The sequence below is a fragment of the Cnephaeus nilssonii genome (genome assembly GCF_951640355.1).
Source record: "Cnephaeus nilssonii genome assembly, chromosome: 5".
In the NCBI taxonomy this organism is placed as follows: Eukaryota; Metazoa; Chordata; class Mammalia; order Chiroptera; family Vespertilionidae; genus Cnephaeus; species Cnephaeus nilssonii.
This window is the reverse complement of record NC_137076.1, coordinates 21,031,074-21,044,937: the sequence shown is the minus strand read 5'-3', so window position 1 is coordinate 21,044,937 and position 13,864 is coordinate 21,031,074. Positions and strand designations below refer to the sequence as shown.

Genomic DNA, 13,864 nt, shown 5'->3' with positions numbered 1-13,864 from the left:
CCGTGGGTGGAGCCGGGCGATAGAGCCAGCTGGGGTCCCCTGCGGGTGATCGGAGCCAGCTGGGGGTCCCTGCCCAGAGCCCAAGCCTCTGCCAGAGGCTTGCGGCCTTGGCCATGGGTGGAGCTGGGTAATTGCACCAGCTGTGGGTCCCTGCGGGCGATCGGAACCAGCTGGGGGTCCCTGCCCAGGGCCCGAGCCTCAAACAGAGGCTTGCGGCCTTGGCCATGGGTGGAGCCAGCTGGGGGTCCCTGCCCAGGGCCCGAGCCTCAAACAGGCTTGAGGCCTTGGCCAGGGGCGGAGCCTGGTGATCGAGCCAGCTGGGGGTCCCCTGCCAAGGGCTGGAGGCTTTAGGCCTTGGCAGGGGCGGAGCCGGAGATCACAGGAGATAGGTGTGAACTACAGAGGAAATACCTTTTCTGACCGCTCATTGGCTAAGCTCCCTGTATGCCACTGGTAATATTCTTAGTAACTTGGGTATAAGAATCCAAAAAGGTGATCTAGGGCTTTTCCACCACACTCCTGGAGAAAAAAAACAAAGGTCCACTGCTGGAGGGCTAAGAAATGTCATAACCTGCCCTACACGGTTTGGCTCAGTGGATAATGCCTAGGTTTGCCAACTGCAGAGTCCAGGTTAGATTCTGATCAAGAGCATGTACCTAAGTTGCAGGCTCCTCCCTGGCTGGGGCCTAGGTCAGGGCTCATGAAGGAGGCAAGCAATCTAAGTATTCCTCTCACTTTGATGTTTCTCTCTGTCTTTCCCTTTCTCTTTCACATTCTCTAAAAGTCAATGGAAACATATACTCAGGTGAGGATAAAAATAAAAAAAAAGAAAGAAAGAAATGTCATAGTCTATGAAAGACACATCTTGAAAATGCCTAAAGAAAGTTGTAATTTTTTCTTGGTGAAGGGACTGGAGTCCGTGTTGATGAAAACACCTTGGTGGCTGTGGTGACTGGCAGTGGCTGCAGCAGCGGGGTGATGGGGCTGGTGCCTTTCCCTGATCAGCCTGGTTGTCTCTCACAAAGGGAGGCCAGACTTCGGCTTAGGCCCGCTCTCCATAAGCCGTCAGTAGGACATGCCCTGAGGGCTCCCAGTATGTGAGAGGGGGCAGGCTGGGCTGAGGAGACCCCCCCCACCCAGTGCACGAATTTATATATATACATTAGTGGCCTAGTGAACGAAATTCGTACATGGGGGTGAGGGGTGGGGTAGGGTGGGGGGTAGGGGGCGCTGTCCCTCAGCCTGCACCCTTTCCAATCTGGGACCCCATGGGGATCAGGCCTAAACCGGCAGTCAGACATCCCTCTCGCAAACCGGGACCACTGGCTCCTAACTGCTCATCTGCCTGCCTGCCTGATTGCCCCTAACCACTCTGCCTGCAGGCCTGCTTGCCCCCAACTGCCCCCCCCCCTGCTGGCCTGCTCACCCCCAACTGGCCCCCCACCCCTCCGCCTGATCTTCCCCAACTGCCTCCCACTGCTGGCCTGATCACCCCAACTGCCCTCCACTACTGGCCTGCTCGCTCCCAACTGCCCCCCGCCCACCCAGCCTGCTTTCCCCCAATTGTCCCCCACTGCTGGCCTGCTTGCCCCCAACTGCCCCCTCGCCAGCCTGCTTGCCCCAACTGCCCATGGGTACCCTCGCAGGTAGTAGGTGCTGATTGGGGGAGGAGAGCATGATTGTTTCCAGGGACTGTAGGTTTTGAAGCTTTGCAGAGGGTTTGGCAGGCCTTGGAGGGGTGGGTTCTGGCAAGCAGCCCTGAAGCCATAGTTGACCCTGGAGGCGCTGGCAGGGAGGGGCGCTAGGGGGGTGGTGAGGCCGATGGGGTAGTAACTGTCAAACCTCCCCGCTTGGCGCCATTCTTTAAATGTGGCCCTTTCACAGCTGTAAGTGTTCAGGGCGGGCCTCAGATCTCCTGGAGTGGGGCTGGGGCTGGGGCTGGGTCAGGGTGGGGCCAGGTAGCCTAGGAGGGCAGGTTTAGCCATGGCCCCCAGCGAGGTTCAGTGCACTTCCGCTGCAGAGACAGTGCTGCTGCTGTTGGGGGTGTGGGTCTGACCCTGGGGGACTGCTCAGGCCTGCCTTCACCCGGGTCTGGAGTTGTAGGGAGGAGAGGCGTGCCTGGCCCCAGTGGAGCAGGCTCAGCAGTGGCAGGCCACGGGACCCGGGTGCCTCAGGGCACTGACTGGTCATCGTTGGCATGCTATTATTGTGGGCGCCCCTGGCAGGGGTGGCTGGGGGAAGAGATAGGGAGTTGGAGGTGTGGGCTGCAGCTACCCCCGAGGCTGGGTCTTCTCCCTGTCCTGTCACCTTCCCCGTCCCCCTAGGGCTACAGGGCCTGGGGTAGGGTGTCTGTGCAGGGGGATTGGAAGAGTTCCCCGTGGCCACTTCCTCTTCCTTCTTTGCGGTCTCGGCTCCTGTCAGGCACTCTCCTTAGACCCCCGGAGACTTGGCTCAGGCCACCCCGCCCCTCCATGGCTCCCTGACGCCCCCACCTCACTGGGCTCTCCCAGGCCACCCACCTGCCTGTCAGGAGGCTGCTGGGGTGTCCTGCACCAGGCAGCGTGGTCCTGGGGCAGGGTATGGGCATGTGAGGAGCAGCTCCAGTAAAGTTTAGTAAACCCCAGTTTTGCTTTGGGATTTGTCTGTGGGGACACGGGGGAGTCTGCCTGGGCAGGACAAAATCGCATGACCCAGAGTCCCGCCCCCGAGGCCCCACAGCCCCGCCCACCTTGTTGACTGGTTGTGACTGGGACATCCTTAGGACCAATTAGCATATTACCTCTTTGTATATATATATAGATTAGAAGCAATTTCAATATGAGCAAAGGAAGAAAGTTCACATTAAACAATGGATATATCTAGAGAGCAAAGTTTATTTGGAATTAAACACAGAATTTTTGTGATTTCTACACAAGATTAACATATTGCAAAATTCCTCTTGTAGAAACCTTGATAACTGACCTTGTAGGTGAACCCGCATTTCCTTCCCCTGCTCTAATTCCAACTCTTATGTTTTAAAGAAAAAGTAAACCCACAAAACCCTAGCTATCCTGTCTTTGTCTCCAATACAGGCAGAGCCCTTTAGTCAAAGTCCATTTCCTATCTCTTTGTCTGCCTGTCTGTCTCTCTCTTTCACACACACACACACACACACACACACACACACACACACTCACACACAACTCTTCTTGTGTGGCATTTGAGCATGCTGGACCTGTGAGTAATAAAACTTACATTTTCATAGCTCTATGATGGTAGTTGCAATCATAATAAGGACCATAAGGATCCATCTGGTCACAACATTGACTCTGGTCTGTAGGAACCAGGCCAGTGCCCAGGCATTCCTATCCTATTCCATCACTGTCAATAGACTGAGACTTCTAGGGAACAGTCATAAAGTCTACAATATCAGGACGATCAGTTAAGATATTGATGTATAAAGAATGAGGGACACATGGTGAACACAAGAATAAATTACTTACAATGATACATGCCATTTGAGAAGAAATTAATGTTAAGACATCAATGTTGCTAGTGAAGGAAATGAAAACTTACAAATATTTCTGATCAAGGTTGGAAAAAACATTGTGAAGGTCAAAAAAAGACAAAGGGAACTACTGTCCATATAACAGACAAAGCAGAAAGCTTACTAGAATGGTTACTTAAATTGTATAGGAGAGTTGAAACAAACAAAGGAAATTCAAGGACAGAACACAAGGAACAAGTCTGAAAACTACAATCTGATGAAAGAATCTCAATTTCTGGTTTTGGGTCTTGGAGCACTTTTTCTACCTCAGGATGATTGTCCCTTTTGTACCTGCCATCCCATAGAATCTTCTCAAGGCCCTTTTTATGTCTTTGTTTCTCAGACTGTAGATGAAGGGGTTAAGCATGGGTGTGACCACGGCATACATCACTGAGGCTGCTGCACTTGGTGAGCTGTGGGTAGCAGCAGAGCTGAAATACACTCCTAGGAATGTACCATAAAATAAAGAGACAGCTGAGAGGTGAGATGCACAGGTAGAAAATGCTTTATACTTCCCCTGAGATGATGGGATTCCTTGTATGGAGGACACTATCTTAGAGTAAGAGTAAAAGATACCAGTGAGGGGACCACCACCCAGTAGCACAACTACAAAATACATCACCATATTATTAAGAAAGTTGTCAGAACAGGAAAGTTGGATGACAAGTTTGAGTTCACAAAAAAAGTGGGGAATTTCCAAGTCCATAGAGAAGGACAATCGCAACACTATTAAACTTTGTAACAAGGAATTCAGGGCACCCATGATCCAGGACATCAGAACTAGCAGTCCACTTAGCCGGGAGTTCATGATGATCATATAGTGCAGGGGGTGGCAGATGGCCACATACCTGTCATAGGCCATCACTGCTAGAAGGAAGTCATCCAGTCCTGCAAAGAGTAAGAAAAAATATATCTGTGTGATGCAGCCTGCATAAGTTATGACTCTGCTCTGTGTCTGGATGTTCCACAGCATCTTTGGGACGGTGGTGGAGGTGAAACAGATGTCTACCAAGGACAGGTTGGAGAGGAAGAAATACATGGGTGTGTGGAGGTGGGAGTCAGAGCTGACGGCCAGGATGATGAGCAGGTTTCCCAACACAGTGATCAGGTACATGGAGAGGAAAAGCCCAAATATGAGGGGCTGCAGTGCTGGTTCCTCTGAAAATCCCAGAAGAAGAAATTCTGAAATTGGGGTATCATTGCCTCGTCTCATGTGGTGTAGGTGACTTGTAGGAAAGAAAAAATAGCATGATCATTTTTTTAAACAATTGGCTGTTACTAACATAATTGAAATGCTACAATTATACTTTGCAGTAAAGTAATCAATATCTATTTTTTGAACATATCACCCCCTTTAAGACGCACCCCCAACCCATGACATCTCTGATTAGGAATTTCTGTCCTCCTCAGACCTTTTCCCCAAGGTGGCCATGGACTACACAGATTGTTTTTGGTTCATTTGTTTGTTTTAAAATCATTATTATTGAGAGTATTATAGATGTCCTCCTTTTTCAACCCCATTCCCCCCTTCACTCAGTTCCCATCTCTCCGCAGGCCTTAACCATCTTATTGTCTGTGTCCATAGGTAATGCATATATGCACATAAGTTCTTTGGTTAATCTCTTCCCTATTCGTCCCCTTCCCTCTGAGATTCGTCAGTCTGTTCCATTTTTCTGTTCCTCTGGTTCTATTTTATTCATCAGTTTAATTTGTTCATTAGACTCCTTGTTCATTTACTTTGATTTTTAGTTTCAAGTATTGATAGGTAAGCTTTTATTGCCATTTTATTCTTCATATTTTCTATCTTTTTCTTCTTCTCCTTGTTTTCCTCCGCTCCTCTGTCTCCTCCTTTATCCCCCTCCTCCTCATTTTTCTTTTTCTTACTCCTCTTTTTCATCTTATTCTTCTTCTTAAAGAATACCCTTCAACATTTCCTGTAATACTGATTTGGTGGTGATGAACTTCTTTAGCTTTTTGTTGTATGTGAAGCTGTTTATCTGACCTTCAATTCTAAATGGTGGCTTGGCTGGGTAGAGTAATATTGGTTGTAGATCCTTGATATTCATCACTGAGTATTTCTTACCACTCCCTTTTGGCCTGCATGGTTTCTGTTGAGAAATCAGCTGAGAGTCATATGGGTGCTCCCCTGTAGGTAACTAACTGCTTTTCTCTTCTGCTTTTAAGATTCTCTCTTTGTCTTTTTCTAAAATATATTTTTATTGATTTAAGTGAGAAGGAAGAAGGAGAGATAGAAACATCAATGATGAGAGAGGATCATTGTTCGGCTGCCTTCTGCACACCCCTTACTGGGGATCGAGCCCACACCCCAGAATTGTGTCCTTGACCCTTCAGTTCCGGGTCCATGCTCTAACCACAGAGCCAAACTAGTTAGGGCTACAGCTTAATAACTGTTAATATCCTCACCGGGTGATGAGGACTGTAGTATCCATCAGCCTATGATGGTGGACAGATAATCAATATTCTATAGGTAGAGAGCTTGGTGTACTTCCTTCTTGTTGGTAAATGAATGGTTACCACTATGATGGGATGAGGCTGATTATTTTCTTCTACCTCTCAAATGTATTTATTGCTTCCCAACATCTTGGCTCCAATTCCACAGACATATTTCAGTTCCCTGTCATCTCTCCCATCTTTCAGGCGGGCACCCATTTAATCAAATATTCACATTGACTCAGAGAGAACTTTAAAGCTGATCATTGAATTCTCTGATTTAAATTTCTCCCCCAAACTCTAACTCCTCTTTCAGTGAGACTGGATCCTCTCCTTCGTGAACCTTTTCTTTTTCTAACATTAGCACAGGAAAAGGTCACTTTCTCATGCTCTTAATCTAAGTGTTAGGGCACCCATGGTGAGATTTTTATTTAATCCCATGTCTTTGTTCCTTGCTAGACTGTGAGTACCTGAGGTATATAGCATGTTATACAAACTCATTCCCCCCTTCAGATTTAGTTTAGTGTGGCTGAATAAACATGTATTCTATGACAGGATTCTATGAAGCTGGGTGTGGAGGACAAGCTTGAGGAGTGTTCTCCATATTCTGAGATCAGGAGCCATTAGGGTGCCAGATTACAGTAGTAAGAACGAAATAGAATGGAATCAAGGAGGCACAAAAGAAAGTATTAGAGCAGGGGTCCTCAAACTTTTTAAACAAGTGGTCAGTTCACTGTCCCTCAGACCATTGGAGGGCCGGACTATAGTTTAAAAAAAAAACAACTATGAACAAATTCCTATGCACACTGCACATATCTTATTTTGAAGTAAAAAAACAAAACGGCAAAAATACCCGGCGGGCCGGATAAATGTCCTCGGCGGGCCACATGTGAGTCATACACAGTGTGTCATACACAGTGAGGGTATTTACATAATCATTTATGGTTCCCTTTGTTCATTTGTGTGTGTGTGTGTGTGTGTGTGTGTGTGTGTGTGTGCGCGCGCGCACACAAAAATGCTGGATAACAATGTAAAAGGCATGTCTTATTTTGAGACACAGTAAAACAGATCTGGAATTTAACACAAGAAATTCAAGAACTGCTTAAAATGGAAAGTAATAATAGTGACGAGCCCAGCAGAGAGCCAGTGCAGAGAGAAGAGGGAGCCAGCATGGATGCTGAAGTTACCTTGGACTCAAGGGACCATACACCAATTGGACCTTCCCTGCTGCACTGGCCAGTTGGTGTGTGGTCCCTGCAGCCTCTGACCTAATTGTTATTTCTGCACCTATTCCATGTTTATTAGATCATTCTGGTGTTTATATGGCTCAATAGCATCTTTCCTTTGCTATTTTTGGCTTAGAGTTTTTGATCTCTTTTGTGACACAACTGATGGGTGGGCACTAGTCCTGGTTCTGTTCCTTGTCAACGTACAAATCATCCCCGGTCATTTTTCATAAAATCCTGCTTAATTGATCTCCTTTCTTCACATATTTACCCCTGAGAATATGATATCATAGCACACTTATTTCATTCTACTGGGCCTTCTTTGTATGATGTGAGGTCAAATGAGCATGGAGTTCACTGACTTTGATCATTCATGTAGTTTTATAAATGTGTGCTTTTATATGGAAAAAAGTTAAGTCATGGAATTTTCATAATATAAAAATGGCAGGGAAAATAAACATAGTTAATTATTTTGTATTCAAATAATGGCATTAATAAAATTATAAAACTAATTTCAAAAAAAAAGCAGAAACTCCCTCCCACAAAACTTTATATCAGTATGGGTCTCCAATCTCAGATATATGGGCAAGGATGTGGAAAAAAAATACAAAAATATAATTTTAAAAGGCAGTGAAGAAAGCAGTATCTACAGTTATAATTTCTACCTATGTAAACATAAGTAGATTATGCTTAGAAAATGAATAGAACAGATCATTATTTGAATGCAAAAGAATGTTTTTGCTAAGGTGAAAAATGTACAACTGTTTACGTTTAAAAATGAAGGCACAATATGACAGACTGATAGAATTGACCACACAAAATTAATACATTTTCATAAATTCTCCTAAATCCATCTATACATATATAAAGGAATTCTATGCCAAACAGCAATGTTTTTTGGAGAAAACTAATTTAGCATACTAAATGTATTAACTGTATATTCGCCTACCTAGCAAACATTTATGGCAGTCTCTAAGCTCTGAGCTGGCCTGGTTAGGCTCTCAGGTTACCTCAGGGAGAAATTCTGGGATGCATTCCTTGAATCTTCCCACAGCTTCTGCTGCACTCTCAGACTCACCTGGATGGGTCTCTGAAAGGAAGGGCTCCTTGTAGAAGTCTGAATTGCTCCCTGGATGGTTAGTGAGGGAGACTGAAGCTCTGTTCTCAGACAAAAGAGCAGGAAGGAGTCAAGCACTAGTCTCAGAGTCAGACTTGAGACTCCAAAAGAAACAAATATGTTCTGTTCCAGCCTAACGCTGCACAGGTTGCGAGTCTGCTGCAGAGGAGATATTACTCATCCTTTATCTGCTCATTAGATGCTGTTGGCATTGTTGGTCCCACCTCTGAGCACCCGGTTCCCCTGTGGGACACACTGGTCTGAACAGAATGGAAAAATGTCCTGCCGATTCTCTGTTCCCAAGGGACCAGCTTAGAAGTTAAGTGAATCCTATTTTTGTTACTCCTTCTCCATGACCCTCTTGAAGTCTCATCTTCTAGCACCTTACCCAACTTTGAATTAAATTTTCTCTAAGGTCCAAGACTGTGGAGACTGGCTTGACTAGGAACCTTGGATTTTGAAAGCACTGATGGTCATGGGGCACAACCCATGACACCTCCAGAAAATTGCTATTTCTCTCTTCAACAAGGGAAAGACTGTGTGACTTTGTTGTAAAGCTTTGGGCACCACCCTCCTTGGCTTCATGAGACATTTTCCAAATCAATGATAAACTTTATACTTATAGCAGAAGATAAGAGCTGCTATTTAGTCCCACATTATAAGACCTTTGTTAATTATGATACATAATTATATAATTTAATGCTATCCAATCTGAGTTTAGTGCCTTATATGCATTGTTTGATTTAAATTTTATAAAAGTTCTTTCTCTGAAGTGGTAAAATTATGACCTTCATTCTCCATTGCAGAAGTGAGGCTTGAAGAAGTTTAGTGACCAGCATCATAATTTCCATGGATGGACCTGGAAATTATGATGCTAAGTGAAATAAGCCAGTCAGAGAAAGAAAAATATTATATAACCTCACTTATATGTGCAATATAATGAACAAAATAAACTGATTAACAAAATAGGTCCAGAGACATTGGATACATAGCACTAACTGACACATGGCTGAAGAGATGGAGTTGGGGGGACAAGAAGGAATTAACCAAATATGTGTACATTTGCATAACACATGGACATCAACAATAATGTGGGAAAGGCCTGGCTGGGGTGGGGGCACAGAGGAGAATGGGGGACATCTGTAATACTGTGAACAATGAAAAGGTAACTTCATTTAAGTCAATGATTGACTTTTGTCATGGAAGATTCTAGCCTAAGAGATGATTGCCTACTATAACATGCTTTTAGTTAGAAAGTTTTAATGTCAGACCATCTTATGTGGGTGCATTAAGTTTCTGATTTTTTAAGGCTACTATGCAGGCCTCCCCTTCCCCCCGCACTGAGCTTTTCAGTTTTAGTATGTGGTGCTTTTTTTTTTTGTCTACATGGCAAAATTTAGAAAAGGAGAAATATTTTGCTTAGCGCTATGGAGGAATCATAGTTGTAGACAGCACTGGAATTTTCAAACAGAAAGGGAAATACAATTCGTTAAAAAGAAAAAATACCATAACCAATCATTGACCCTAATGCAAAGAAGCCCCTTATACATGGACATAAATCTTACATACTTTGAGGAGTAGAGCATGAAAAAGCAATACTTTGGAAGATTAAAAATGGCAGCAGAGTAGGAGGATGCTGCACAGACATGCTCCCAGGAACAAGCTTAAATTACAACTGAAATATGGAAAAGCTTCCTAAATAATCAATGGAAAACTCACAGGAGAGAACCCTGATACCCAAGGACAGAAGGTGTAGATCACATAGAGACTGGTCGGCATGAAAGGGCTGGCTGAACACCCACAGAAGGCAAGTTCCTAGAGAGATAGCTCAGCTGTGGGGGCAGGGGATGCCACCAAGAACTCTGCAATCTAATCCTGAAGCTGTGCTCCCCAGATGAGAGCAGCAAACTGAGGAGGATACCCACATAACATCTAGCTGTGAAAAGCAGTGGGGTGCTGTCTGCCAGGGAGTGGCAGCTGAAAGTTAGCAGAACCCAGGACTGGGGACTCGGGAATAGAGCTCAGAAGCCAGACACCCTAAGTTTCCTGGGATGAGTCATTCCCTTACACAGAAGAGGATATATTTCCCACATAGACATCCACCTTACCTGGGTGGAAGACAGTCTACACACCCTATTGGAAAACACCTTGCCCTGAGTTCACTTAAGAGATTAAAAGCAACAATTAGCCTCCAGGCAGAAGCAACTGCCCCACCCTGTTGAAAAAACTCTCACCTCACCTGAGGAAGATTGCCTGGGGGCAATTCAAGTCAGAATCCTATTAGTCTGTAGACAGAGGTGGTCTCTGGAGGCTTTGAGTCTTTGCCTGATCTAATTAGTCAAAACAGACTTTAACCCAGTCCTGCACTAGAGATTGAGAGGTATAGAGGATCTGCCTAAAACATACTCACAAACCCAAACAGACAAACAAAATGAGGAAACAAACAATCTCCAAGTGAAAGAACTAGAGAATTCTCCAGAAGAAGAGATAAATGAAGCTGAGATAAGAAATTTGTCTGAAACAGAGCTCAGAGTAATGATGTTAAAAATGCTCAATAGTATGATAAAAGATATAGTAAATATGAAAAAAGAACAGTCAGAGATAAAGAATGACATAACACAAATTAAGAACACATTGGAAGAAATTCACAGCAGATTAGGGAAAGCTGAGGATTGAATCAGTGAATTAGAAGACAGAGTTGAAAATATCACTCAATTACAGAACCAAAAAGAAAAATAAATAATTATAAAACAGAAGGAAAGCTTAAGGGAGCTGTGGGACAATGTGAAACCTAACGATATTAGAATAGTAATTGTGCCAGAAGAGGTGAAAGGGAGAAAGCAATAGAAAAAGTGTTTGAAGAAATAATGGTAGAAAACTTCCCTAACCTGGTAAAGGAAAAAGTCACACAAGTTCAGGAGACACAGACAACTCCAAACAAGAAGAACCCACACCCAGACACATCATAATTAAAATGCCAAATGTTAAAGACAAAGAGAGAATCTTAAAGGCAGCAAGGGAAAAGAAAACTATTACCCACGAAGGAGTTCATATAAGGCTGACACCTGATTTCCCATCAGAAACTCCACAGGCCAGAAGGGAATGTCATGAAGTACTCAAGGTAATGGAAAGCAAGGATCTGAGACCAAGATTACTATATCCAGTAAGGCTATCATTCAAAATAGATGGACAAATAAAGCTTCCCCCCGCCAAAAAAGCTAAAGGAGTTCATCACCACCAAGCCAGCATTACAAGAAATGCTAACGGGATTGCTGTAAGGGATTGCTGAGAAGAAGAAACAGAGAGGAAACCTAGCCATACAGAATTAAAATGGCTAAAAATAAGTACCTCTCAATAATAACCCTAAATGTAAATGGATTAAATGCTCCAATCAAAAGGCATAGGGTAGCTGAATGGATACAAAAACATGACCCAACTATATGCTGTCTATGAGACATACCTCAAAATGAAAGACACACACAGGATGAAAGTGAAGGGATGGAAGAAAATATTTTATGCAAATGAAAAAGAAAAAAAAGCTGGAGTATCAATACTCAGATCCAACAAAATAGACTTTAAAAGCATCATGCTACGTGTAATAAGCCAGTGGGAGAAAGGTAAAAATCATATGATCTCACTCATTTGTGGAATATAATGAACAACATAAACTGATGAACAAAAATAGAGCCAGAGGGATAAAAAATATATATACTAGACTATAATAGAAGTAATCCTGTTATTTTCAGATTTTTAATATTTCCTACAACTTTTGTGATATCATACTATGTTAGTACAGTTTTGGCAATATTATTATACTTAAAATCTTTTTACTCTTGAAATATTAATGTTTATTGTATGTAATATTATTATATGTGAGATAATTTTTGTTGAATAGTTGGTGTTTATGCATGTAACATTATCATATTTAAAATAGTTATTCTTGAAATAAAAAAAGCTGGGAAAAAAAACTGTTGACTGGTGCATGAACGATACATATAAAGCTCTTGTTGGTGCCAATAGCAAGCATGTGTTTTGATCTGTCATTGTCGATCTTGAATTTGGTTGTTTTTATTGACATTCTGAACCTGAAAGAAAGTGGCATCATTGACACAATATGTCTGAAGACTAACTATTAGCACAGCGTACATTTGAAGCCAAAAGAATTTGGCATCTCTGCCTGACACTGGCCTCCCATTTAAATTAATTCAAAGACAGTTTCCCATGATGCCAGCATTTGGGATGACTCTTAATAAATCACAAGGACAAACTCTAGATAGACTAGGAATATTCCTACCTGAACCCGTTTTTGGACATGGTCAGTTATCTGTTGCTTTTTCTCGAGTTTGAAGAGCATGTGACGTTAAAGTTATAGTTGTAAATATTTCATCACAAGGGGAATTAGTCAAGCACTCTGAAAGTGTTTTTACTCTTAATGTGGTAAACAAGGAGATATTAGAATAAGTTTAATCAATTTATCAGCCATTGTTTTTATCAATGTTGTTTTTATATCATGTTTTTGTTGTAAAAAAAACCCCTATATAATAAAAGGGTAATATGCAAATTGACCATATGGCAGAACAACCAGTCACTATGATGTGCACTGATCAACAGGGGGCAGACGCTCAATGTAGGAGCTGCTCTCTGGTGGTCAGTGCGCTCCCACAGGGGAAGCGCCACTCAGCCAGAAGCCGGGCTGATAGCTGGCGAGTGCAGTGGAGATGGCGAGAGCCTCTCCTGCCTCAGTGGCAGCACTAAGGATGTCTGACTGCCAGCTTAGGCCCACGCCCTGGGGGTATCAGGCCTAAGCCATCAATCAGTGAGACATCCCCTGAGGGATCCCGGACTGCAAAAGGGCACAGGCTGGGCTGAGGGGACCACACCTTACACCCCCCCCACCCCCCACCCCGTCCCCAGTGCACAAATGTCTTGCACCGGGCATCTAGTAAAAAATAAAAAATAAAAAAAATACTTTGCACAGTAACAAAATTTGTGCTTAACAGTTTTGCCTCTTCATATTTCAGGTCATCTCTGACATTAAACTCATATTAGAATAACTGATGAAAACTTGCCTTTCTATGTAGACCTCACTAGTAGATATACGTTTGATAGTCACTTTTTGTCAGTGTCTATAGTAGGAATTTGGGACACTGAGCTGAATAGCACCATAAAGCCAGGAGACTAGTTATAAAGCAGAATAGCATGTTTGTAGTGTAATTGCCTGACACTGAACTTTTAATTTCTAAGTCATTCATTTGAAAGATAACCATGTTGAATAAACATGTGGCCACCTATGTGACACAGGTATGAGATAAGCACCCAGGCCAACTGGCCAGGAAGTTCTCCTTATGGAAAGCCCTGGATAACATAGATAACTGACCTCATGAATGACTCTCCTTTTCCTTTTCACACGCTAACACCTGCTCTTAAGTTTTAAATTCACCAAGAAAGAGTGAAAATTTGAAACGCTATGAATCCTGCCCTTGGACTGTAATAGATGCAGAGACCACAGTTGTGTTCTCTTGCTCCTTAGCCCCCTCTCTTCTT

At 43.5% G+C, this 13,864-nt stretch overlaps 1 protein-coding gene across 1 annotated transcript; it reads right to left on the bottom strand.

Annotated features, from left to right (window-relative positions):
- Nucleotides 1–3,788: 3,788 nt before the first annotated feature.
- On the bottom strand, nucleotides 3,789–4,739 carry LOC307099296 (olfactory receptor 7A5-like; the record flags this gene model as incomplete). Its single annotated transcript, XM_079770648.1, has 1 exon — nucleotides 3,789–4,739. One exon carries the CDS (start codon nucleotides 4,737–4,739, stop codon nucleotides 3,789–3,791), a length of 951 nt encoding a protein of 316 aa, XP_079626774.1.
- Between the last annotated feature and the right edge of the window lie 9,125 nt (nucleotides 4,740–13,864).